At 37.9% G+C, this 27632-nt stretch overlaps 3 protein-coding genes across 4 annotated transcripts; all 3 read right to left on the bottom strand.

Annotated features, from left to right (window-relative positions):
• Nucleotides 1–9553: 9553 nt before the first annotated feature.
• On the bottom strand, nt 9554–15892 carry LOC126608530 (1-aminocyclopropane-1-carboxylate oxidase homolog 1-like). The gene is made up of 3 exons (XM_050276470.1): nt 15303–15892; nt 10391–10712; nt 9554–9973 (listed from the first exon to the last, which is right to left on the bottom strand). The coding sequence occupies exons 1-3, from the start codon at nt 15821–15823 to the stop codon at nt 9716–9718; spliced, it is 1101 nt and encodes a 366-aa protein (XP_050132427.1). The 5' UTR covers nt 15824–15892; the 3' UTR covers nt 9554–9715.
• Nucleotides 15893–18886: 2994 nt separating this feature from the next.
• On the bottom strand, nt 18887–22355 carry LOC126608508 (uncharacterized). Its single transcript, XM_050276448.1, has 4 exons — nt 22176–22355; nt 21972–22088; nt 20781–20812; nt 18887–20680 (listed from the first exon to the last, which is right to left on the bottom strand). The coding sequence occupies exons 1-4, from the start codon at nt 22325–22327 to the stop codon at nt 20550–20552; spliced, it is 432 nt and encodes a 143-aa protein (XP_050132405.1). The 5' UTR covers nt 22328–22355; the 3' UTR covers nt 18887–20549.
• Nucleotides 22356–23033: 678 nt separating this feature from the next.
• On the bottom strand, nt 23034–26543 carry LOC126606648 (uncharacterized). Of its 2 annotated transcripts, none has more exons than XM_050274029.1 (2): nt 26026–26543; nt 23034–25481 (listed from the first exon to the last, which is right to left on the bottom strand). In XM_050274029.1, the coding sequence occupies exon 2, from the start codon at nt 25468–25470 to the stop codon at nt 23092–23094; it is 2379 nt and encodes a 792-aa protein (XP_050129986.1). In that variant the 5' UTR covers nt 25471–25481; nt 26026–26543; the 3' UTR covers nt 23034–23091. The 2 variants fall into 2 exon arrangements, with proteins under 2 accessions (XP_050129986.1, XP_050129987.1); XM_050274030.1 differs by having other exon boundaries at nt 23304–23401; nt 23581–26543.
• Between the last annotated feature and the right edge of the window lie 1089 nt (nt 26544–27632).

Below are 27632 nucleotides of genomic sequence, written 5' to 3'. Positions count from 1 at the left end.
GTTACAGAGGGGAAATGTTTGAAGTAGATGCAAGAAAGCTGAATAGCTTGATCTTCGTATGCCATGCACTAAAGTTGCTGTTGGCTTGTAATAAGACTTTGTTGGTGACTATAACTCTTGTTGGGCATAAGTGCTTCCCTAGTTGAGTTGTAAAACTTGAGGGTTTTTTATTATTTGTGAATGCTAGGAGTTCACATGTACAAGTTGTACCACTCGTTTTTTGGTTGGTGGAATGAATGGTGAGTTGCTTTCATTACTTGGTTGGTGGTACGAAGGTGAGTTCCTTCATCACCTTTGATCACCTGGTTGGTGGCATGAAGATGAGTTACTTCTTCACCTGGTTAGTGGCATAAGTGGCAAGTTGCCAGATGATATTAGAGTACGGGTTGTATATTTCATCACTTGGTTAGTGGCATGAATGAGAGTATGGGTTATACATTTCATCACCTGGTTGGTGGCACGAAGATGAGTTCCTTCTTCACCTGCTTGGTGGCATGAGTGGCAAGTTACCAAATGATATTAGAGTACGGGTTGTATACGGGTTGTACAATTAATCACCTAGTTGGTGGCACGAAGATGAGTTCCTTCTTCACCTGGCTGGTGGCATAAGTGGCAAGTTGCCAAATGATATTAGAGTACGGGTTGTATATTTCATCACCTGGTTGGTGGCATGAAGGAGAGTACGGGTTGTACCTTTCATCACCTGGTTGGTGGCATGAGTGGTAAGTTGCCAAATGATATTAAAGTACGGGTTGTACATTTCATCACCTAGTTGGTGGCATGAAGGAGAGTAGGGGTTGTACATTTCATCACTTGGTTGGTGGCATGAAGATGAGTTCTTTCTTCACCTAGTTGGTGGCATGAGTGGCAAGTTGCCAAATGATATTAGAGTACAGGTTGTACATTTCATCACCTGGTTGGTGGCATGAAGGAGAGTACGGGTTGTACATTTCATCACCTGGTTGGTGCATGAAGATGAGTTTCTTCTTCACATTTCATCACCTGGTTGGTGAGAATAAGGGCAAGGTGTCGAGGCATATTGTAGCAAGTGTCGAAGTCACAAAGTATGTTGAACCCTTTCAAAGCACAGTTGGCTTATGTATGGATGTGTTGGAATGTATGATGTTTATGTATGAATGTGTTAGAATGTATGATGTTTATGTATGAATGTGTTGGAATGTATGATGTTTATGTTGATTGATATGAGTGATGCTTATGAATGTTTTGCTATGCATGAAGGGATCCATGCTTTTGATATGTGAACCATGTTGGTTGTAACACTTAGTATCACATACTTTGTGTCAAAGTACGCATGTTGAAGCTCTGAGTTGGAGTATAAGGGTAGGTCAGCGTATACCAAGTGTTCCAGTGATAGGAACGCAAAAGACTCAGAAGAAGTTGTATGAATTCCCTCTTCTTTAAATATTTGCCGAATGACTTGTGTGACAAAAGACCTTAAGCGGTTGAGAGTCAAAACATTTGTAATGTGTATGCCTTCTCATAATAGCATTTCCTTCAGTACCTAGTCCTCCACTTTGAAAGAGTGAAGCTTGGCCCTATAGTTATAATAGTCGACGGTACGGTCACCCCTGGATGTCTTAATACGAACTTTTATCCCTCTTGTTGTAATAGGCTTGTTGAGAGTAAAAATCATTCCTCATACCAAGAGACAGATACGTTTGGTGACTTAGCGAGTAGCTAAATGAGGCAGGAGATGATGCAATGGGTGTCTGAATGGCCAATATCTCTTCACTTGGTAGAACTTCACTTCTACTTCCCACTTGTTGATAAGGGTTAACCATATGGGGGTTCCTTGGTATGTCTTTACTTCAGCGGATGCGTGGTTGTAACCTTGTGCCATCACCTCAGAGTAAGTCTTCCAAGTGTTGGCATTGATCATGTACTTGAAGAAACAATCACGTAGGCCTGCCTTGAAGGCCTTGAGGGCGGTCTTGTCATCTGCCTCAACGCAGCGAGAATACTCATGGCTAAAGTGACCGGCATACTCTTGTAGTGACTCATCCGGCTTCTGGCGAATAGTGTACAAGTCATCTGCAGAATGCAAGCGATCGGTCTGGAAGATGTGTTGAGAGACAAACAGTTTCCTCAGTTTCTCAAATGAGTATACTGTCTCAGGTGGAAGACGGCAATACCAGTCTAGAGCTCCGCCAGAGAGGGTGAATGGGAAGAGAAGACATCGCTCTTCGTCGGTGTGCATCCGATATGCCATGGTGGACTCAAAGAGGCTAAGGTGTTCAATTGGGTCCTCCCTTCCAGTATAGAGTTGTAAACCAAGCTTTTGTTTTGTCTTTGCTTGAAGGGGGTGTCGAGGATCCTTCTTGTGAGAGGGTCAGTCCTGGGTTGGTTCAGTCAGGTATCTCGGCATGACGTTCGGCCTTCAACTTGTTTACTTCCTCAAGGAACTGTAGGACAAGGGGGTCCTAAGTGGAGTCATGTACCATTGGAATTTTCTTTCGTAAGTCTCCATCGCCTCTTGGATGTAGGAAAGTTTAAACAAGGGCATGTGGTTTTTTCTTGGACTCGCCGTACTGATTTCTAAGGCGAGTCTGTCAAAATACCTCAAAGCCCCATGTATCTTCATGTTCCTCTGGGACCTGTCGTTCCTTCCCTAGATTGGCAATTGGCCTAGGTCGTGGGAGGGGACCGAGTCTTTCAAAAACCCTTGGGTCATTGATCTTCGAGCATATGTGTAGGGGATTCTCTCAACGTTGCTTTAGGAAGTCTCGGCACTCACAATAAATGGCTTTCGATCCTTCCAACCTTTCTGCAAGAAGGTGTCTTCCTCCACTTCTTCTACTTCGGGTCGAAGCATCTGGGTTAAGAGAAGTCTCATGTTGATCAATATTTTGATGATTAGCTCGCTCCTCATAAGGGATACCCATGTCGAAAGAGGTGACCCTCCGTGTTGAGGGGCACCCAGATAATGGTTGATGTCCACAAGGGCAACGAGCTCGTGTGTTTGAGTACGCCTAGTTTCGTGGATCGTCTCAAAGAGCTTCTCATATTGCTTTTGGAGGACCTCATTATTCATTGCTATCTTGTTGTTCTGAGCTTCTAGCTCATCAACTTTAGCTTGAAGAACAACCCTCTTTCCTTCCTTCTTTCGTTGTTTCGCACTAGGTGCAAGAAGGGTGTCATTCTGTGTGTTGTGGCTTCCTTCGATCCCTATGTTGGAGAGAGATGCCTAGTCAAAAGAGAGTGTAGGAATGGTGGAAACCAGCTTGGCAAAACTGAAGATAGTGAGAATAAGTGTTGTTCCCACAGACGGCGCCAAATGTTGATGCACAAAATCAGTGAGGACTTTGGTACAACAAAAAGTGTTAAGTTTGTGACCTTCGCTAGATTGCTCCTGTCACTAGTGTGGATAAGTATGTAAATGGATAGGGACAGGGAAGCAAACACAAGATGTACGTGGTTCACCTAGATTGGCTACGTCCATAGAGTAGAGGAGTTCTCATTAATTGTGAAGGGTTTACACAAGTACATAGGTTCAAGCTCTCCTTTAGTGAGTACTAGTGAATGATTTAGTACAAATGACATTTGGAAATATTGTGAGAGAATGATCTCTATTTATAGAAGAGAGTTTCTAGTTTCATTCTGACATTGACACGTGTCGTGTTGTGATTGGCTTCTGATGTTGACACGTGTCGTGCTATGATTGGCTTCTAATGTCGACACATGTCACGCTGTGATTGGCCTCTTGGTTGGAGGGAAACTCTTCTAGGTCCTTGACGGTATAACGTTGATCGGTGCTCAGTAGTTTCGAGATTGGTCAAGTATGGTACAAACAATATCCTTGTTGGGCATGCATATGACCTATAAAATATGAGACATGGTATTGTAACTAATATTTAGAGCTTCTTTATAACGTTTCTCTTGTAATAAATTTCTGGCTCAGCCACTGTACACTTACGTTTTTTTAATTAAAAATAATGGGGTGATAGTGCTCACATTCATCCTTTAATTTTATTAAAATAAAAGGATAAATACAAACGAGCCAAAACTTGTTGAGCAAAAAAAACAGAGCAAGTAATAAGACAGGAGAACCAAAAATCAATCCCACATACACACAAACATATGATGAAAAATTATCTGAAACGTTAGTTGGTAGAGCTTCTCGAGCCACGGGTACGCCTTGGCCTTGGAGGACACCCACGGTGCCATGAATCTAACTGCCTCATTGTTCAATTGTAGGTATGATTCCCAACTCTAACTGTAAAGTTGTATCAAGCTTCGTTCTACATCTCTTTCACCAAAAGTTAGTTTTAATTTCCTTCATATCTCAAGCACATAAAATAAAAACCAAATGGTTTTCATTTCCTCCTAAACAATTTCAATTTTACTTTTAGTTTTTATTTTGGTGTTAAGATAGAGGATATAAATATGGGAGAAATGAGGAAAATATAAGAGAGGATTAGGCCCTAGAGAGGATAATGGATGATGAGAACATAAACCAATTTTAAGCTTTCATTTTCAAGAATTTTTTTTTATCTTTTATTTTTTCTTCACCTCCCTCTCTAACCCCCCTTCTTTTATCTATTATTTCTCCCATATAATTTCCCGACATCACAAGAAAAAGAAAATACAAACAAAAAATGAAATGATTATCAAATAGATGTTATATGAATTTTATGACCCTTATAAATCTTGTTATTGTTGAGAGTTATCCCACATCGGTGAGAGGGACAGGGTTTGCTATGGGCTTGTATGGTCTTGGGCTACTCTCCATATTGTCAATTGGTTTTATGGTGGAACCTCAATTTCATCATGGTATCAGAGCGGGATGTCCTCGTGTGAAGCCAAATGGCCACACGCGTTCCACGTCACCTAGTTGTTGTCCACATGTAGGCTTTAAAGTGAGGGGGACAAGGTTTGCTATGTGCTTATATGGTCTTGGACTACTCTCCATATTGCCAATTGATTTTACGGGGGAACCTCAATTTCATCAGCTATTACTTAACAAGGAAACCAATGAGCGTCCATGCAACTCCACGATGTGTAATTAAACAACTTTATTTGCCCACGCTCTTATGTAAATTTTCAAAGTTTCACCGTGTGGAAGTTGTTATCTTCAAAGCTTGAAATGGTGAAAAGCAGGCTTCTCATCAAGCCCTTGAGAAACAAACTTGTCATGGTATTAAGGATGGTTTCAAATGATGATGTATCACAATTCCAATTTTACAAAAATTTCAATATAGTAGTGGAAAGTGGCAAATTGATAAGAAAAATATAAGTACATGATAGGCGGGAGAGGGTTTTTTCGGTTTGAATATATGACAGAGTAAGAGCACTATTGCTGATATAATATTTGATATGAAGTATAAGTAGAATGAATGTATGTTGAATATTAGATATATATATTTTCTTCAAATATAACCTGTATATATTATATAATTGTAGTCTGCAACTAAACAAACAAATTACTGGAGTGGGGGAATCTACCCCCAGTGAGCCTTCATTGGCTCTGTCCATGTATATTTTACCTTATTCTTGGTATGTTTTGGTAATCATTTTGGTAGAATTTTGATACTTTGATTTATATTTTCAATATAGGACATCTGAATTCCTCTGGACCAAAACATAATCAAACAGACGAACTTTGGAGTGATTCAAATTGGAGAACGTTTGTGTGTCTCTTGGCATATTTGTGTCAAAATTTAGGATTTTTCTACCAAGCAGTTATTTTCTGGTGATACAATAAAGTAGCAGTGCGCAGTATTGGAAAATGACGTTTTTGGATTTAAATTGCGTTTTTGGAGCCCAAGATGACCTCTGATGGGTTTGTGACCTTCTAGAGAAGTGTTTAGAATATTCCAAACCTTAAATCCAGCAATATTGGACCAGTTTTGGAGCAGTTTTAAAGGTCCAAAACGTGGCTGTTCAGATTTTAGTCGAATTTTATCATTTAATTTAGGGTTATGTTTCCTATTTTATTTTAGTTATTTAGTTTCCTAGTTTGATTGGAAGACCTTTTATTAGGAGGATTTAATTTCTACTAGGTTAAATAAGTTTGGCCGCCCTATTCCTAGGGTTAACTTCTTCTCTATTCGTTCTTGAAGAGAGGGAATTGGCCAAGCATAGAGATTTTTAGACTTTTTCCATTCTAGGTGTTTTGATTATATGCATGCAGGTTTTCGAATTATTGATCATTGGTTTAAACTATCTAATTTTCTTGATGCTTGATCACCATTAAGATGTTTAAAAAAATAATTTGATGCAATTTTGATTGGAGGTTGGTCCCTGAAATTGACGAAAGCTTCTTGTGATTAATATGTGCAAGTTCACTTAAGATGAATACCACATCTTGAGGGTTGCATGGTTTTTCAATAGGTTTCACAAAACTTAATGAGTCATGCATGTTTAGATTTGATATGAATACCACAGACAGATTGCACATTTGATATACAATCTATGTTGGGGATTAAAGTAGGCATATATTAGGAAAACCTAACCTTCGAAATATGTATGTGTAAGTCATAAGTAATTGAGATAACTATATAGGATTGTTAAGGTGACGGCGGATCCCTAGTGTTTTCTTAAATTGATTTCTCCAAAACTATTTCCTTTTTCTTCACCTTTAATATTGCAGATTCGTTTAATTTTATTAATCAATTTCGTTTTAATTTAAGTAGGTCATAAAAATCAATCATCTCAAATTTTTGTTTTACAATAGTTAATTGGAATTTGGTTTGCTTCAATTTATTTAATAATCCCTGTGGAAAACGACTTTGCAGGAACTATTACAATATCCTTGCCATTCTTGCAAGTATTATAGGTGTTTTAGCCCTTTTGGGTGTGTGTTAAAATCCCTATCAGAGATCGATGACAGGAATTTGCATGTTGGGTGGGTGACACGTGGCAAACTGGGTTTGCTCATTGGGTGGACGGATGAATATCTTGGGTACATTTACTGTGACAGCATCAACGAGGCCCTTCACACCAGCTTTTGTATCATCGAAAGCTTTTATCTCAGTGGCTCGGTCGTATTCTCCACGCCCTACAAGTTTGATATCCATGAACTTTTGAATACTGGAAAGCTTGATAGTGTGATTTTCAAGGCCTCTGGCTTGCTTCAAGCTTCAACTACTGGGTGGATGAGTAACATTCTTTGTTATGTGGTTTTCATCCGGCCAGACAAGTCAACGAACGACCTTTCTGCTCACTCTTTTAATAATGAGGCATATCCTATTTTCTGTAAACTTTATTTTTATGTTGTCATTTATTTTTCTCGATGATCTGTATATTAATAATAAGGTAAATTTGGTGAAACATTTATATGTGAAACATACCCCTCTCATTTTACAACTTTTAACGAAACAATTTAATTACCTAATGACAAATTAGTAAAATAATAAAAGTAACAAAATAAAACAACCATGGTCAATTCAGTACCATTGGATAACATTGTACGGCCTGTATCCTTCGATTAGGCTGGATGAGTCTGAGCGGGTTATCAAAAGTGTCTTCTTAGGTACGAAGTTAGTAAATAGGTGCATTCAAGTAAAATACTGTGTGTGGTTGCACTATTAGCCAAACAATTAGCTTCCTCACTAATCATACCTAGGAATAAATAAATTAAATTGGTCACAAGTATAAATATCCGAAACATAAATTCCATTCAATTAATCATTCGAGAAAATAATCCATAAAACTTAATATCCAAAAATTAAAACAACCACCAACAAATTCTTCAAACATAAAGGAAATTGTTCAAAACTAGAGGGTTCGGCCACATAGGGAATTTGGTCCCCATGGGTAAATTTTGGCCAATATGTGGGCCCATACCTAAGAATCTATTCTTCCATTGGAGTAGATGCTTCTTGTGTCAAAAACCTCCATCTTCGTACCTCCAGTTCCACCACTCGAGTAAAGCTTCATTCAAACTTCTTACGACGAGAATGATAGTCAGCTACGACCTTAGGAGGAGCTTGGCAAATACTGGATCAATGGTCCTTCACACCATAGTGGTAGCACATATCGCATCCATGGTATCGGGTGCTTTGCCCTTATTCTTGATGTTTGAGGTCTTGGGAACGAGGTTTACACGCTTCGGGCACATAAATTTACTAAGTTTTCAGAATTGATCTCTGTTTTACTTCTTACTGAAAATCAGAATTAGGTGTTGATGAAGAATCATCAAGCTTGACCTACAGGCTTGACCGTTATGCTTGAAGCATACATTAGTGAGAAACGACGCCCGAACAACCGTTCTAGGCGTGGTAGGCGCGACTAGAAGTCGTCCCACCAATGTCAACAAGATGAAGGCCCATGCAAGAGAGGGACATGTTTGGGCTCTGTGGCGTCATAGGCAAAGAGGCAAATGGGGTAGCAACAGGAGTGGGCCACTGCAGGCAGACCAGTGGGCAAAACCCAAAAGAATTTTTATTTTATTTTTTTTCTTCTTCTTCTTCACTTCGGGTTGAGGGTGCATCAAGCCCAATTGGGCTCGAGAGGTCCAAAACATCCTAGCATTTTTTGGGTGTGGTCATTGGAGAAGAAGGCTAGCATCGCTGCTTTGGGAAGTTGAGTTTTAGGATGGGGACCTTGATGCGAGTTCGGGGTTCAATAAAGAACCTTGCATTTGTGATTGAGAAGGGTTCAAGCTTGGAGCAACGGAGCCCCAACTTGACTCACGACTCAACTTCAGCAACTTAGGTTGCTAGCCATGAGTGTTGGTGGCTCAACGACGCGACTTCGAGTCGCTGCTCATCGGATTTTTGAAAACAGATATTCAATTAAACACAATACCAATTCCTATAGAGTAAATTGTACAAATGGTCCCTCAACTTTAATCAAATTGGAGCAATGGTCCCTCAACTAAAAATTCATTACCATTGGTCCCTCAACTTATCAAAATGTATAGCTATAGTCCTTTTCATCAATTTTGTCAAAATTTTGTCAAAATAAGCTATATTGGAATGACCATTTATATAATTAGGGTCCCTCAACTCATCAAAGTGTATAAGTATGGTTCTTTTCGTCAACTATGTCAAAATATTTGTCAAAACGAGTTATATTGTAAGGACCATTGCTACAATTGGATTAAAGTTAAATGAACATTTCTCCACTTGAATTAAAGTTCAAGGACCAATGGTAATGGATTTTTAGTTGAGGGACTATAGCTGCACATTTTGATAAGTTGAGGGACCAAAGGTAATGGATTTTTAGTTGAGGGACCATTGCTCCAATTGAGTTAAAGTTAAGGGACCATAGCTACAATTTACTCATTCCTATAATTGCAGTATTATGGATATAATGCATAAACAATTATGCAGAATCTAAAATTTGTAAAACGTAAAGATGGCTCATGCAGTATAGTGAGGGTTCATGCAATCAAGGCTAAAAAAATCTTGACATTAAAACCTTTTTTTTTTTTTTTGGAAGAACCTAGATTGCATGATGATCTTGATGAACTAGTTTGTAGTAGAAATTCTCCTTCAAATACCGTAGCACAGCATAGGAACGTACTGATGACGTGTTGTGACCTATATTTAACTAAAGGAGAAGAGGGGTGTGGCAGCAAGACACACAATGGAGAAATTGTAGGGATCCTTGTGTGTGTTCTGATTCCTCCGCACAATGCCTTTATTTATAGTAGATAATGAGTAGATGATCAACTTGTCCTCAAAGTAAATACAATCCTATAAAAATTCACATTGAATATAAATTCGTACATCTTCCAAATCCCTTGTTTTTACCTTCGACATTTGAAATGTGTTAGTGCAAAGTTCCCGTCAAGCCCCTTTCCTTCGTAGTACGAAATGAAGTCTTGCAGTGAGGTTTCCCTGTACACAGGTGGATGATCTTCTGATAACAAATTCTTAATGGGGCCGTACAACCTTGTGGATGGGTAAAGATGAAGGGTGAAAAAGCACGCAATGGATACTCTAGGTCCTCCATAGTTGGCAAGCACTTGATGTTCTACGCTCTTAAATCTGTCATTGGATATAAGCTGCAAGAACACAATAAAACAATTTACAAGAATCCAACAACAAATGGTTTGACATATATAGTTGTACAACATGTTGCACATGTCGAAAAGTACATGGTGACTATTTTGAAGTGCTCATATAAGCCCAGCCTACAATGAAGAACCCAATTAAAATGTTTGTGGCCTAGATAGAATAAACCAAGAGTAATTACTATTAGAGGCACTTGACTTAAATCTGATTACCTTCTAAGCTTGGCCTACTTCCAACTAAATTTTATGTTTATTTCAATGAACCTTATGTTCGACTCCAAAATAAAAATGTACTTAATGAAGTGCTTAGTAGCAAATTTGCAGCCAACAAGTATTACATCTAATGCAATGCTACTAATATGCATGTTAGAGTTGTTAAGAAGATATGTAAGAACTAGAAAGGCTTGCCTGCAAGATATCTCCGATGTTGACTATTAGAGCTCCCGGCACATGAGGAACATCAATCCACTGGTTTTGACACAGAACCTGGAGGCCACCAATATGATCCTGAAGTAGGATGGTAAGGAAATCTGGATCTGAGTGTTTGGTAGTGCCCATAGTTAGTTCAGGCTCAGGGCATGGCGGATAGTAGTGAGTGAGAATAAGATGTCCGTTTGCACAATCCAAGCTTAGAAGGTGATCAGATTTAAGCCCAAGTGCCTCTGATAACAATTCAAATAAAGTAACACCTAATTTGTGAACGTGGTTTGAGTACTCCATGCTAATGTCTCTGCAAATTAGACACAGAAAACAAAATGCAACAATTGGGATGAGAATCATTTGTCATATCCATTTCGCTAGACCAAAATTTTAAGTACTCATAACTCTTACAACAACAGAAGGCAGATGCTATTGTTCAACTAAACTTTAGTCTTGACCCCCAAGCAATCTATACAAAGAAAAAACGACCCATGTCCATTTGATGTTTTTGATTTGTCATGCATATTTGGCTTAGAGAAGACTGGGGATGCATTTGGTCATTAGATTATAAATATCAAACTTTGTTTTTCGAGGGGACTAGTGTGGATGCAAATTTCCGCCTTCTTTTTCTTAGACGAAAATACACCTACAAAACAATTAACACCTAAGATCAAGGCTAAGAGCCTCATACGCTCACGATGAATGGGGGGACTTTGGCCGAAGAATCTCTGATATCAAAGTTAGAATTTGAGAGAGAAAGTGTTAAAGAGAATTTTAAGAGAATAATGAACTTAGGTTTTTGGAAAAATTAGAAGCTATATATAGGGGTGTGGCCGGCCCTATTTGGAGAAATAGGGACCAGCCACTTATGGTGGAAATTGGCTCTAATTGCAAGATATTATGCCAAAATAATATCTTGCAATCAATTAGGTAATTAATCAATTAATTTGGCAATTATTCTCAATTTGAAAAGAATAATTAGGAGTTACCTTATGGGTGAAGATTTGATGAGGAGTGATGACAGGGTTTTAAAAGAATATCATTTTGATCACTTTTGACCTCGATTGAGCAGTCATTGTCCGTTGCATGCGCGTGAGAGTCCTGATGTGCCTCAGGAGTAATTTTGTATTTTTAACCCCAAAAGTCTACGTGTCACCTCTATAATTTTCTTGGTTATTTTTTGCTCCACAACTAGAATATTAGCATCTTCATGATGTACTTTTATGCGTAATGGAAAGTGAATTCTAACCAAAGTATCAAATATCCACATTGTAGACGAAAGCTAAAAACAAACAATATCAAAAGAACATGAGATTACGTGGTTCGGCATGAACACCTACATCCACAAGTGAAGCACAACGAAAAAATTCACTAAACAAATGAAGATTACAAAAAAGTGTTTTTACTCTCAACACCACTCAAATAGACCTGGCATTCGTGTCGTGTTTTCCGTGTTTGTGTCGTTTTCGTGTCATACACGATATCTTAATGGCTCGTGTCGTGTAATACCCGTTAAAATAAACAGGTAAAATGACCAGACCCAAAATCGACCCGATAATATTAACAGGTAATATGACCCGACCCGTTACACGTTAAGGAAAATATATTTTAAACCAATAAATAATCAAATGAAAAACATAATACTAAATAAGTATATACATATCATATTGTCATATCCAAAACATAAAAACGCATTTTTCTTTTAAGTATATTTTCACTTACCTAAAGTCTTTAATAGTTTTTTAATTAATGTAGAAGTGTAAAAAATATAGAAAAAATATATAAACGCTCATAATGACAAGCTTTACAACTTTCATGAAGAACTTAACTTCGAAATTCGCCACTATAATCATGTAAATCATAGATCAAAATTTAACCGTTGATTGTTGTTTACATTTACACTTCATTGTTCTCATCAAATTTTTTTTTTTCAGATTTTGTTTTTTGAAAACTTGATCTGTTAGAGGATGCAGGAAGATGAACGGTTTGGATCGTTGATATTATATTCAGAGTTTTATGGTTAGTGAAAATATTGCTTGATGTTTATAAAGTTTCTACAAACTATATGACATAGACTCATATTTCAATTAACCGAAAATATCAAAACGTGATATCAAAAATATGAACAGTTCATCTTCTTACATCCGCAAGATGATCATGTTTTCAAAAAAGAAAATTTTAAAAATGAAATTCAGTAAGAAGAATAAAGCGTAAATGGCAATCGACGGTTAAATATAAATTTAAGGTTTATGAACTATAGTGTTGGATTTCGAAACTGATCCCTTCATTAAAGTTGTAAAGTTTATCACTATGAGTGATTGTATATTTTTTTTTTTACATTTTTTACACTTCTACAATAATTATTATTAATTTTATTAATTTTTCCCTCAAATAAAAAAACATTATTCATGAAGGTTTGGAGGATTTTAAAAATCTAAACGATAATGTAAGTATAACAATTATCTACTCGTTGAGGAATAATGATGAATTACGAGTGTTTACATATTCTTTCACATTTTTCATACTTGTATGTATATCTTCTTAGTTCTTGCCTATACAAATACTATATTAGTTTATTTTAATTTTGGACAACATGTTAAGTAAAATTTATCCTAGTAATGATAATAAGGAACTCTCATAATAAAAATAAATAATGACTAAAACTTTTTCTTTTAAAACTTATATAGAATAATAATACAAAACTATATATTTAATATAGAATATATTGTATATATTAATATGGCTATTGTATTTTATAATAAATCTTTTAGTAATTAAACTTTAAAATTATCAAAATAAATTTTTTCTTAATGGGTCGAAACGGGTTACCCACATGTTACTTGCGTGTATACCCCTAATTAACGGGTTCTTAACGGGTCACCCGACAGTGATCCGATAAGTTATTATGTTGACCCGAAACCTGTTATTTTCGTGTCGTGTCACCGTGTCGTGTCAAAAATTGCCAGATCTACACCCAAATCCCACAAATTACAAACCCTACACCAAACAAGTAGAAAACTCGAAGAAACATAGAAGAGAGAACTCATGACTCCAAACGGTTACCTTCACCCAAAACCAAAAGAGAGAAAACTCTCTAAACCAATGATGACAGCACATAAAATAAACTCAACCCTAACGTCCTATTTATAGTGCATAGGACTTAGGTACAATGACAATCCTAATTCTACCTGGAAGTAAATCTAAATTCTAATCAAATAGCTAATTAACAAAATCTCTCCACTAAATAGGTCTAACCAAGCAATCAAATCCAGTACCCAAATAGGACACCAAACGAAATAGGTAACATAAATCTATTTTCTGCATCATCCTAATTTTGAGTTGTAAATCACAACACTTCCGATACTTGATAGAAAAGTATCGAAACATTAGGATTACACAGGAAACAGAATCTGATATCCAATGATGAAGTCGTTTGGTGGTGGTGTGTGGTTGTTGGACGACGGAGAAAACAGAGAGAACTTAGGGAGAGAGAATCAGGGCACGAACCGAGTAAGAGAATGTTAATATAAATTAATGTTCAGTTGTAATGTTTTACTTGTGTCTGTATGCAATGGCTTTGTGAAAGCCACGTTGGTTTTGTATTGTTAATGGCCTAAGTTGTCTTTGCTTTATGTTTGGAAGTCAATATGCCTAGAATCTAGGTGCTAGCAAAGAGGTGGGAGGCATTATGGCTCCAGACATAATGATGCTAGTTAAGGTGTAAAAAGGTTTATGCTTTATCCAATGTGTAAAACCTCTCTCTCTCGGGTGAAAACATCACTCGGTTGAAATCAACATTTTCAGAACCAATTTTCGGTTCTTTTGTGTGGGAAACAAGAAAGAGACTGGCTTTTACAGAAAGAATGAAAACTTGTTCTCTCTTCTCCATTTTCATCTTGCATTTAACTTGTATAATCTTGTGTATGCTCTATCTTGATAAAACATTAAAAAAAAAAATCCAACAGAGAATCAGACCCTCTGGGGGTCGATCTGATTAGAAGTAAGCAGCTTGGCCATACCATAAAGAAATTTTTCAATGTGACAGGTACAAGGAGTTGTACATCACGTGTTATTATACAAATGGTGAAATATATGTGTTAAAAAATTAATAACTTAAAAAATAAAATTTTCCACTACTTAAATAAAAACACGTAATGTACCACTAGTATTTCAATCACAATGAAAAATTTCTCTTAAATCCCCAACATTATAGTCTCTTTTCAGTGCCCAATCGCTGTCCGATATTAACTTTTTAACACACATATTCCATTATTTGTACAGTGATATGTGATGTACCATCCGTCTACCAGGAAAATCTCTCAGCTATATTCTACCATTTGTATAGCCAGTCACATTGAACAATCTCTCGGGATTTAGGGGTTTGGGGTTTGGGCGGGAGGAGAGGTAGCAGGACTTGTCTTCGAAGGTTGAGAGAGATCCGAGAGCATGAGGTCCGTGAGGAAGTGAGGTGCGAGAGAGAGTCGGACCAAATCCAATCACCATTACTAATTCAACTATATAAAAAAAATTATATTAAAATATTTATCGATTCGATTTGGAATTGCTGAACAAAAGCATATGGGATTCTGTCCCGAACCCGTATCAAACTTTTTGGACCATCGGTTCAGGATCAGGTACCAGACGGTTTGGGATATTCGATTTGGGACAATTTTGGTTCAGTTTCTGGAATTTTTAGGTCTGATTCGGAACTTTCGGAAAATTTTCCAGATCTGTATATTGTGGGAGAGAGAACCAAACAAAAGAGCTACTGAGGCACGATCGAGTAGAGTTGAGCACATAAGATTGTAGTTACTAATGCTAATTTTGAATAAGAGATCTCACATAAGATTATGAAATGTTTCAATATAGGATTAGAGTAGAATTCAATCTATGGACTAACCTGCAAACCACCGGCAATTCTTGAGGATCAAGAGGCTCAGGACCCATCACACAAAACAAACTGTCCCTCCAATTGGCAAACCTTGACTGATATAGATCAAAGTTACTCCCAAACTTGACTTTCCTCATCAGCTCCCTACTATAGTACTCGGCCTTCACCTCCCTTGGCTGCTCGTGGAACCCACGTGCCGCTTCCAACATCTCGTCCAACACTCTCTGGGGAATCCCATGGTTCACCACCTGAAAAAAACCAACAGTCTCTGCGGCCCGCCGGACTCTGGTAACAACGTCATCGTGCCTGCCGACAGTGTCATCAAGGTCCACGACAGGAATACTGAAATGGGCTTGGGTTGGTTGGCGGGAACTTGGGTTGTCGCCGGCGGAATCTTCCGGCGGCCGGATGAAAATGGGTGGGATTTTGGTGATTCCTTTGTCAACGATCCCTTTGACACCAGCTTTGGATTGGTCAAAGGCCTTTAGTTGTTGAAGGCGGTCTTGGTTTATTGAGTTCCCGGAGATCATTTTGGATGTATTTGTAAAATCTGGTTACATTTTTGGGACTTCAAGATGTAGAAGCTTTTTTCAAGGCTTACACATGCTTCACAGGATGACAATTCACTTCCACGTGTTTTCATTGCTGCCACATGTTTAACTTGTTCGAGTGTAGTGCTTTTTTTTTTTTAATTTTTTTTTTTGAAACGTTATTTTATTATCAAACACAATATATTACATAAGAGAAAGCCCAAATACTAATATACAGATAAAAAAAATTAAGGGTTAATCTCAGTTTATTACCTTGAAGTTTTGTGGTTTTTAACATTTGGTAAATGAAGTTTTTTTATCTCATAGTCATACCTCAAGTCTTAATTTTAGGTCAGTTTCATACATCTGTTAAGTTTTTCTTTAAAACTTCTATTAACTGATTACGTGGCGCTCACGTGGACAATAAGTGAGCGTCATGTGTCAATATGGACCCACTTCAATAAAAAAAAAAAAAAAAAAACACAAAAAAACAAAACCACAAAAAAAAGGAAAAGCCAAACCTATCCCTTACCCCCACAACCTCATTTTCTCTTATGCAAATCCTAGCACCTCTCTCTCTCTCTCTCTCTCTCTCTCTCTCTCTCTCTCCCACTCTCACTACCCTCACTCTCTTCCTCCCCCTTATTCACCATGAAAAGAAGAAGACGAGAATCACCCAACAAACCCCGCCAGTCTATTTGCCAATCTATCTGAACCCACACCCTACAAAACCCAGCATAAACCCAACACTGAAATGTGCTAGGTGGGAAAAGCAACAAAGATCTTCATTTCCATCAATTTGACCCATTTAGGACTGGGAGCCAAATTGGACTAGGAATTGGAATTAGAGGTTTCAAGGGAAATAGAGAAGACCCAGATGGCAATCTAATTCACCATTGGAGATACAATTGGATCTAGGTATTTGCACGGTGCAGAACTCAGATTCATTCACAATCGAGCCATTACAGAAGAAGGCTTAAGGTTTTGGCTCGTAGGCGGCAACGTTGGCCAACATCCACACGTACTGGCAGAGGCTGGTGACCTCGGCGAGGATTAGGAGGGAAGAGAATGGCAGCTACACTGTGCGAGGCGACGTAGTTGCATGTGAGGAAGATGAAGAACGTGATGAGGATGACGGCAAGGGTGTTGTGGGCGAGGAGAACAAGGGAATGGAATTGGAGAAAAGAGAAGAGAGAAAGGATGGAAAGGGTGAGGGACGGGTGGGCTTATTTTTTTCTTTTTATTTTTGTGTTTTTGAATTTTTTTGAATTTTTTAATTTTGAAGTAGGCCCATATTGACACGTGGCGCTCACTTATTGTCCACGTGGGCACCATGTCATTAGTTAACAGAAGTTCTAACAGAAAACTTAACGGATGCATGAAACTATCCCAAAATTAAGACTTAAGGTATGACTCTGGGATGAAAAAACCTTCATGTACCAATTGTTGAAAACCACGAAACTTCAGGGTAGTAAATTGAGATTAACCCAAAAATTAACCTCCGTAAGAGTTCAAAACATAAAAAACAACAAAGCAAACTTTAAACAATGAAGCAAACTACTAGCAGCATTTAACCATTGCCGCTGTCGAAAAATCTCTTACCCACCAACAGAAACAAAGGTCTGCAACACACCTCTAAGAACAAGCTAAACATGGCCCCCAACACAGAATCCCAAAACGGGGCTCCAAACACTACCATCGAACACCACAACAATAGCAACCATAAATCGAAAAAAGGTAGTGGGAAGAAGCAACCCACTAGCAATAGTGTCATCAAGGGAAAACCGAATGAAAAAGGTGGTGTGAACACCTGAGCAAAAGCTCTATGCACTTTAGGATAGAGCCGATTAGGATGAAGATGAAGGTGAATTGTTGAGGAAAGTAGGGCTGGAAGAAAAAGGGAAACAAAAAAAAATGTGACAAAGGGAAAAGAGGTGGAAAAATGGTAGAAGCAAGGGGAAAAAAGAGAATTGGCAAAAAGAGAAAAAGTGGAAAAAGGTAGAAGAAAGATGTAAGGAAGGTGGAAAGGAACATGGAAACAAGGGGCTACAGACGGAGAAAACGGGGGCATAAGGGGTTGGAGGGAAGTGGCGGACTGGCCCTGGACTAGGGAAAATAGGCGCTGAAGGAGAAGGAAAGGAAAAGAAAAAAGAGAACGAGGAAGAAGAGGGCTGCCACCAACCCTGGCCATAGCTAGGGTCAGCGGCTACGAGAAGGAAGAAGCAGAGGGACGGTCACACACTGGTGGGAAAACTCTCACAAGTAGAGAAACGCTCTCACCCAGGAAAAATAGATATTAAAGGGTGATGTAGTTTTGTGTAGTTTGTTATGCCTTAAACTGAGAACCATACAAAGCAATAAATGAAATAACAAAGACCACAAAAACAATTTCAAAGTTACTCTGATATAGGAGCATCTCTCTATCAACAGAAGCTTTTATTAATTACCAAACAAATACAAAAGAATTCACAAACTCATAATAGCTCTCAAGTACACAATGAATGCCTCACATTTTCTGATTTTTCAAGTTAGTGATTATTGGTATATGGTTTTGTGGAGTGTTGAGAATATTGCTCTTAATATAGTGATGAATATTGGAGTTAATGTTGGAGTTAAAAGCAACTAAAGCAGATTACCAAGATATGATTTTATTGCTGTAAGTTTGTAACTGACCCTTAACTTAGAAGGTTAGAAGGTTTGTAGGGTTGATTTTTGTGCATGTTTGCAGGGTTCTTAATATCTTTTGTAAGGATGCAAAGAGATGTCCTACATCAGAAGTTTACCAAACCTTGCATGTGTTTATCTAAAATTAGGCTATACTCATATTGTATTTGGTAGAACCTCGACTGCATTCATCTTAGGCCTTGCATAGTTGCACTGTATTTTTTTTATTGTTGAATTTCGACGTGCAACTTCTAGAGTGCAAGAGTTGCATTAGTGTTCCTGAGTGCCATATCCTTATGATCCCTTCTATATATTTGGCTTCTATGTAACTCCAGAGAGACTCCGTTGTTAGGGTTCGTCAGTTCCAAATCATGTGCTTGGAGATAAAAGTACATTTTTTAGGGTTGAATTGTTATATTATTCTTCTCTCTAGGAGAAATATATATAATCATATATGAGGCCCTATAAATTAGGAAACAAGAACCCCAAATATACAATGAATCAATCATGTAATCCTATTCTAATTACATTCCTAAACCATAAAGTTGACTCACGTCAACACTCCTCCTCAAGTTGGTGCGTAGATATCACCTAAGCCCAACTTGTCGAGTGAGTCTTGAAAAACCTTCACCGACACTGCATGAGTTAACACATCAGCTAACTGTTCTTCAAACTTCGCATACGGAATGTCAATCAACTTAACTTCCAACTTCTCCTTGATAAAATGTTTATCCACCTCCACATGTTTCGTACAATCATGTTGGACTGGATTATTGGCTATCTCTCTTGCTGCTTGATTATCACAGTATAACAACATAGACTCTCAAGGCTTAAATCCTATTTCAATGATAAGAATCCGGATCCATAACAATTCACAAATCCTATGTGCCATACCTCAATATTTTGCCTCGGTTGTGGATCTGGCCACCACGTTTGCTTTTTACTTCTCCAAGTTATGAGATTTCCTACTACAAATGTAAACTAGCCTGACGTGGAGAGACGATCGATAATGTTTCCAGTCCAATCAGCATTAGTATACCTTTTTATCTCCATATGTCCATGTTTCTTGAAAACTACTCCTTTCCCAGGTGCACCTTTCAAATAACTCAATATACACATTATGGCTGCCATATGATCTTTACTAGGAGAGTGCATAAATTGACTTACAATGCTAACGACATATGCAATATCTGGCCTCGTAAGTGATAAATAAATCAATGTTCCTACTAACCTTTAGTACCTCTCTTTGTTAGTCGGAATTTGATCCAGGTATATTACCAGGTGATGATTCTGCACGATGGGGGTTTCTGTTGGTTTACATGCCAACCTCCCAGTTTTAGAGAGAAGATCTAGCATATATTTTCATTGACACAAGTAAATACCATCACGAGAATGGGCAACTTCGATTCCAAGAAAGTATTTCAAGCCCCTTAGATCCTTCATCTCAAACTCCGAGGAAAGATAACTTTGCAGTCTCTTAATCTCTTCTGTATCATCGCCAGTGACTACCATATCATCCACATAGATTATCAACAAAGTGACTTTACCTCTCATGCGTTTGATAAACAGTGTATGGTCTGCATTCCCTTGTTTGTAGCCATAACTCTTCATTACTTGGGTGAACCTCCCAAACCATGCTCTGGGTGATTGTTTGAGTCCATAGAGGCTTTTCGAAGTCTGCACACTTTTCCAGCTCCATTTGGTACTTCGTATCCAGGTGGAAAAACCATGTATGCTTCTTCTTCCAAATCACCATGTAAGAAGGCATTTTTCACATCAAACCGTTTCAAGGGCCAATCAAAGTTAGCAGCTAAGGACAAAATAACTCAAAAATAGTATTCATTTTTTGCAACTGGAGCAAACGTTTCTTGATAATTAACTCCAAATGTCTGCGTGTACCCTTTAGCAACCACTCTTGCCTTCTATCTATCTATGGATCTGTGTGCTTTGTGCTTTATAGTGAATACCCATTTACATCCCACCGGTCTCTTCCCATGTGGTAGTGGTACCACGTTCTATGTTCCATTTCTTTGTAAGGCCTCCATCTCAACCTTCATGGCTTCTATCTAACGAGAATCTTGCAGGCTTCTTCCACTTTGGTTGGGATCTTGACTCTAGCCATTTGATTCACAAACGCTTGATACTTAGGTGATAAACGATGTGTTGACACATACTGTGCAATTGCGTATCTCACTTTTCCATCCAGAGAGAATCTGTCAGGTGGTTTACCATGGTTTTGCCTAGAAGGTAAGACATAAGAATTTTCAATAATACTTGAATTATGAGAACGTACCTCTTGGATATCCTCGGGGACATGAGCGGGTACTGGTAGAGGAGAATGAGGGTTATTATAATCAACATTATAAATTCAAGAAAAAAACAATGCAATGATTTCAACATATAATCATCCTTTTCAGGCGGGCAATCATTAGATATCGTTAGATGTGTTGAAATGCCACTGCTGCCAATTGATACAGTTTTTATAGCATACACACAAAAATTGTTCAGCCAAAATAATCTCTAATTAAAGCATCACAGTTTATTAAATTGAAGATAAATCAATACCTGAGAAGAGAGACTAATCATAAGGTCGGGAACCTATGAAAACAAAGGAAAATAACAATAATGAATTTGAATTTACTACAATTTTCTCTAAGACCATGTTTCATATACTCTACTTAAAGATTCAATTCTCATCGTTCTCATCGTTAGATGTTTAACCCATTAAAAAAAACTTAAATTAAGAAACAATTGAACAGATTATGATATCAACACCCTTAGCAAGAATAAGGCCAAATCGTTTCCAAGAGAGCAGGGAAACTGCTAACTAGTTAAAAAGAAAAAAAATATTTCACATACAAAACATTTACGCATGTTTCTTCCTAACATGAAGATGACAACGACTCGAGATTATATGACTACATTACATCTCCTTTGGTTAATCCTTCTTGTGATGATGAAGTACTGAATCGTCCAAAAATCCTCAATTCTCGAGCAGGGGATGCTCCCATGGCTGAATTCAAAATAATGCTTCGTTACTCTTTTTTTTTTCAAGGTAAATAATGCCCAACCACTCTACAGATGAGGCATCTAATCAGCTTAAATGTTTTGTAAAAGAAAGGTCAGCAAGGATAATCTTAGAGCACAAGCATTTTGAATCTAATCAACTCAGTGTGAAGCAGCATCTAATAAAGCATGGAAGAACTCTACCAAACAATAGAACATGGCGAAACCTATCATCGAATAAATAAATTATCAAGACGTCTAAAATCTAAGCTTTCAGCAACTAGTGGTAACCTATTCTCTATGCTTTTAATGTCATCAGCTTCAGCAGATGCCAATAAATACAAGAGTAAGGTCAAATCCTTTCCAAGAGATATGATATCGAAACATATTTTCAGTGATGTTCAAGGACCAAAACTATCAAACATTAAAAACTAAAAATTAAAGCACTGTAAAATTCAGTTTGAAAATGCGAAAATACCCAACAATCCCTCCATAATCACCGGCATGATCGACTTCATCACCAGCTCCGGCCTCATCACACTCATCGATGCCACTGCTAATCCACTCTTGGCCATCAAGTACGCTGCTCCCATACCTAAAAAACACACAAAACCCGAACAAAATCATACGTTTCTTATATCTGAAATTGAAGAAATTTGGCTACGAATTTGTAGAAACTAACTTAAGGATCGGAAAGAAGATGGGAAGAGGATTATGGAGGTATAATTTGACGGTCTGTTGCTTGTAAGAAAAAGGGAGAGAAAGGATGCGGGAAGTAGAGAGAGTGAAGGGGGAAGGAGGAGAGAGAGTGGAGGGGAGAGAGAGGAGAGACATTTGTGAAAGGGGAAAGAGAGGATAACCATTTTAGTTTTGTCCACCTTTAAAACCACAATAAATTCTTATAATATGGAATCCACTCCATGACTTTTCTCACTCATTTCGGTGGGTATCCAAAAAAACAAATAACCAGCACCACTTTGGTGCCTACAAAATAAATAATAAAATAAAAATGTAGAAGAAAAGTAATTTAAAAAAATAAAGTTATTTAACAGACACCAATCATTGATGTCTCAATTTTCAAGGCCACCGATATCAGCAGCATCCCACTCTAAAGACACCAAAAAATAGTAAGAGTGAGTGCTTTATATCTATGACCACCATTTGCAAATGGTGTGCAAAAAATGGTGTCCTATAAGCATAATTCTAGTATTGGTATGACAAGTGATATGTACATGTCATATTAATTAGTGAGTTTATTTTGTTATATGTTGATTATTTGCATATTTTAACACATCAAATGATACATCAATGTGGGGTACAAAATTATGTGCTCCGTAGAATTACTTGCCATACAAATTGTACCTATATCTAATTAAAAGATAGACGAATTCTCTTATAACATCTAAAAAGTTACAAATTACAAATCACAAGTTGACATGTGCTCAAAACACACACACACACACAGTGGCGGATCCAGGAATCTTACCCCAAGGGGTCGCAGTGTAAAAGTTCAAATAAAAATTTAGGATGGAAAAACATATTGAAAATGAAATCATAGTACTTTCATTCATAATTCATAATGGAAACAATATTACAAACTATAATTGTCCACGACGAGGTTTCATATTTTGAAAACGAAGCATTATAGCTTCATTTTCAATACAAGCAAAAATATCTCTCTCAATATAAACAAGCAAGCTATCACTCAACCATTGATCTCCCATTTTGTTCCTAAGTGGACCCTTAACAATATTCATGACAGAAAATGCTCTCTCCACTGAAGCAGTTGCAACTGGTAAAACTAAAGACAATGTAATGAGCAAATATACATAATTGAATACTTGATGCATCCTTGTCTCCACCATTTTTTTTGCAAGATCACCAATCCCTTCCAATTGAGAGAAATCACTACTGGAACACACATAATGAATATAAATCTCAAGTTGATCTTCAAGTGCCAAACGATCTTCATCCGAAAAGTCTTGAGGATAAAATTGAGCAAGACGAAGTAACTTTGGTTTATCAAAAGCTACAAATGAATCTTTCGGACTCAAACATGCCATACAAATAAGCAACTCGGTATTTACCTCATTAAAGCGATCCTCTAACTCCGTAATTTGCTCATCAATGACATAAATAAAGAGCTCCACACGATAATGATGACGATTTGTCTTTATTGGAGCATAACGCCTTGACCTCCCTGGAAGTATAAATGCCTCTTCCATGTTAGGAACATCAATATGATGTTTTTCACAAAAAGAAGATACTTCATCAACCAATGCATCGAACCCATTATTCCTCATCCAATATAGCTTTTCCTTGCATGATTTCACTAAAGCCATTGCATTCACAATTTCTTGATCTTTCCTTTGCAATGCTTGTGACAAATCATTTGTGAGTCCCAATATGACTTTCATCAAGAAAAGGTGAAACACAAACTCAAAAGTAAGTATCACTCTCATTAACGTATTTGCTTCACCCGCACTTTCATTGGGATTATCATCAATAACCATTTGAAGCACATGAACCACGGATGAAAACATAGAAATGATGCTAATCAAGGTACCATAGTGTGAGTTCCATCGTGTGTCACCGGCACGTTTGAGACTTGTTTCTTGATTTAAGCCTCGCCCCGTTATAAGACAATCATTTTCAAAAGCTATCACAAGCTCTTCTTGAAGTTGCCCTCTAAGTGAATCACGCCGCTTACAAGATGCTCCAACATGATTAACCACATTATTAGCCGTTGCAAAAAAAGAGGCAATGTCTATATTATTCTTTGCTACGGCAACAAGAGCTAGTTGAAGTTGATGAGCAAAGCAATGAACATAATATGCACAAGGTTGTTCTCTCAATATCTTTGTTTTAAGGCCATTCAACTCACCTCTCATATTGCTAGCACCATCATAACCTTGTCCTCGTAGCTTGGAAATGCTCAAACCGTAGCGAGAAAACAATGTGTCAATAGCATCCTTTAGTGAACTTGAAGTAGTGTCGGTAACATGTTGGATACCCACAAATCTTTCAATTACATGCCCGTTGTCATCCACATAACGCAACACCATAGCCATTTGCTCTTTCACAGACACATCACGTGCTTCATCCACCAATATTGAAAAGAATTTATCTTTTAGACCATCCATGATAGCATCAAGTGTTTCAAGGGCACATGAATTCACAATTTCTTTTTGAATGGAAGGAGCTAGTAATTTGAGATTCCCCGGAGCATTTTCCATCACAACTTCTCTAACTTTATCATTATTATCTGCAAGGAATTGCAATAACTCCAAGTAATTTCCCCTATTGCTTGAAGTGGCACTTTCATCATGGCCACGAAAAGGAAGACCTTGTCGCAATAAAAACTTAGTGCACTTGATTGAAGCAATCAAGCATGTGCGATAAGCCTTACGAGTTTGGTCAGAGTGTTTGCTCACTGCCGTTTCAATATGTGTAGCTTGATTCATCAAATTTGTAGCAGCTTCTCTAGCCTTATTATGAACACTCCCAACCGGTCCAACATGCATCTTAAATCTTTCTCTCCCTTTCTTCCAATTCTTAAATCCATCTCCAGTGAAAGCTTCACTACCCACTTGTTCAAAATTGGTTTTAAAGAGATAGCAATAGAGACAAAATGCCGCATCTTTAGATACACTATACTCCAACCAATCAAACTCATCAAACCATTGGGGAATGAAGCGTCGATTAATTCCCGACATATTAGTTATTGGGAAATTATGACCTCTAGGTTGACAAGGTCCTTTTTGTAGATATAATCTTCGGACCTCATCTCTCATATTAGCGTCATAATCTATTATTCGAGTTCTTAATCCAGGATCCGCTTGAAGATTACCCAAAACATCATCTAACTGACTTTGTCTTGAACTTGGAGTTCTTGAACTACCAACAGTATTTGAACTATCAACATTATTCGAACTACCCGAACCCGATGATGACTTTCTCTTAAAAAACCGTTCCATAATAATGCTTGCTACATATACAAAATATTCAAAATAAATACTCACAATATAAACAAACCATAAACATAATCAAAATAAATATGAATTGGATTTTCAATTAAATTAAATATCTCATCTTGCATTCTAATTTCTACATATACAAAATAATGAAAATAAAAACTCACAATATAAACAAACCATCAATATAATCAAAATAAATATGAATTGAATTTCAATTAAATTAAATATATTCTACATATACAAAATATTCAAAATAAATACTCACAATATAAACAAACCATAAACATAATCAAAATAAATATGAATTGGATTTTCAATTAAATTAAATATCTCATCTTGCATTCTACATATACAAAATAATGAAAATAAAAAATCACAATATAAACAAACCATCAATAAAAACAAACCAATAAAAACTCACAATATAAACAAATCATCAATATAAACAAACCATCAATAAAAACTCACAATAAAAACTCACAAGATAAATATGAATTGAATTTCAATTAATTAAATATATTCTACATATACAAAATATTCAAAATAAATACTCACATCACAATATAAAAACCAAGGGAGGAGATGGAGTTGGAGCCGCCAGCAGAGGAGGGAGGAGATGGAGTTCACGTTAGGGGCGGCAGCAGCTATGGAGGAGAGGAGTTGAGGATTTGGGGGGATTGAGTTAGGGTTGAAGGATGAAAATTTGGGGCTTTTAATTGTATAGGGATCGGGTAGGAAGGGCTGGGATGGGGAGGGACACGGTGGGAATTTTTTTTTTTTTTTTTTTTCGGCCTGGCCCAAAACGACGTCGTTTTGGCCAGGTCATTTAAAAAAATTTCCTGGGCCAAAACGACGTCGTTTTGCCCAGGTTTTTTCAAAATCAAAACTGGCGCACAGCGCCTTCGTCTTCTTCGTTCGTCCTCCTGCCCAGAAAACCGACGACTCCAACGGCAACGGGGTCGCACCAGGGGTCGCCCCACCATCTCCAAGGGGTCTCGAAGGTTGCTTCCATGGCTTCCAAGGGGTCGCGCGACCCCAATGACCCCACTGTGGATCCGCCACTGCACACACACATATATATATATATATATTTTTTTTTTTTTTGGGTGCTTTTGATGAGTCCTTTGTATGGGAAGTATGGGAAAATGAAGATAACTCGTGTAAGAACTTAAAAAGACACTATATTGAATTCTCGTGATCAATATCACATCCCGCATGAAGGTTGAATTGTCTAATCTTATGTCTAAGAACCTTAGCCGTCAACCCCATAGCCGTCGGCCTCTGGCTATGGTTGGGGGCCGGTGGCAACCTCTACCCTTCCTCTCCTAGCTCTTCCTCCCTCTCTATCCCCCACCTCTTTCCCATAACAGCCATCCTTCACCCCCGCCATACTCCAGTTTCTTCCCACCCCCGATCATTCATTCCCGGCCTCTACCAACCTCCCTTCCACTCCCTTGCTTCTCTCCCACCATTTTAGGTGCAGTCCTCCATGGATCTATGCCTATACCATGACCCGGGCCATGCCATTTCAAGATGTTCTTTGATTTGGCGCTTGTATTCTTGGTGTGGGTTTTAGATTTGTGTTGTAGGTGGGTTGGATCCCGTTCACCAACTCGATTCCATGGCGGTGTCACCTTCCCTGATAGCTTTTGTGGATGCACTGACTGTGCTTCTGGCAGCTGCTCTTGTGGTCCTTGGTGTGTGGAAACCGACATTCGCACTGCTGGATGTGCTGGATTGTGGTTCCCATCTCGGTTCTTTCCTTTTGCTCACTTTGAGCGAGTTTTATTTAATTTAGTTTATTTTAGTTTTCTTAGTTTAGTCCTGGTCTTCCAGGAAAATTGCTCACTAGGGTTCCTAGGTCTTTTTCGATTTCTCTAGGAGAGCGTCTGCACGATGTTCGTATACGGCGATTGGCGTCGAGTTACCTTGATCTTGTGTTCGTAGTTCTATGGGCATAGGTAAGTGGCTGTTTGGTCCAACTAATCCACTTTGTTGGAGAGACATTTTTAGCTGATGGTTCAGGCTAGTTTCGCAGCGTGTGGAAGCTATGTTTGGATGCTTTGTCACACGATTGACGCTCACCGCACAACAATGGTTGAATGCTAACAAGTTTGTGAGCGGAAGATCCCCTGATTTGCTTAGGGATATTTTGTAATTTG

Source organism: Malus sylvestris, chromosome 16 (genome assembly GCF_916048215.2).
Source record: "Malus sylvestris chromosome 16, drMalSylv7.2, whole genome shotgun sequence".
Taxonomy (NCBI): domain Eukaryota; kingdom Viridiplantae; phylum Streptophyta; class Magnoliopsida; order Rosales; family Rosaceae; genus Malus; species Malus sylvestris.
The sequence above is the reverse complement of the archived record's forward strand: the minus strand, read 5'-3'. Positions and strand labels throughout refer to the sequence as shown.

Excerpts from the sequence above, each read along its gene's own strand:
- LOC126608530 (XM_050276470.1), bottom strand. The coding sequence starts at position 15,823 with ATGATCTCCGGGAACTCAATAAACCAAGACCGCCTTCAACAACTAAAG. Across the intron at positions 10,713-15,302 it reads GAATTGCCGGTGGTTTGCAG|AGACATTAGCATGGAGTACT; the intron begins GTTAGTCCATAG and ends TCTAATTTGCAG. Across the intron at positions 9,974-10,390 it reads ACATCGGAGATATCTTGCAG|CTTATATCCAATGACAGATT; the intron begins GCAAGCCTTTCT and ends GTGTTCTTGCAG.
- LOC126608508 (XM_050276448.1), bottom strand. The coding sequence starts at position 22,327 with ATGTCTCTCCTCTCTCTCCCCTCCACTCTCTCTCCTCCTTCCCCCTTC. Across the intron at positions 22,089-22,175 it reads ATCTTCTTTCCGATCCTTAA|GTATGGGAGCAGCGTACTTG; the intron begins GTTAGTTTCTAC and ends TGTGTTTTTTAG. Across the intron at positions 20,681-20,780 it reads TCCCCGAGGATATCCAAGAG|TGAGATACGCAATTGCACAG; the intron begins GTACGTTCTCAT and ends TGGATGGAAAAG.
- LOC126606648 (XM_050274029.1), bottom strand. The coding sequence starts at position 25,470 with ATGGAACGGTTTTTTAAGAGAAAGTCATCATCGGGTTCGGGTAGTTCG.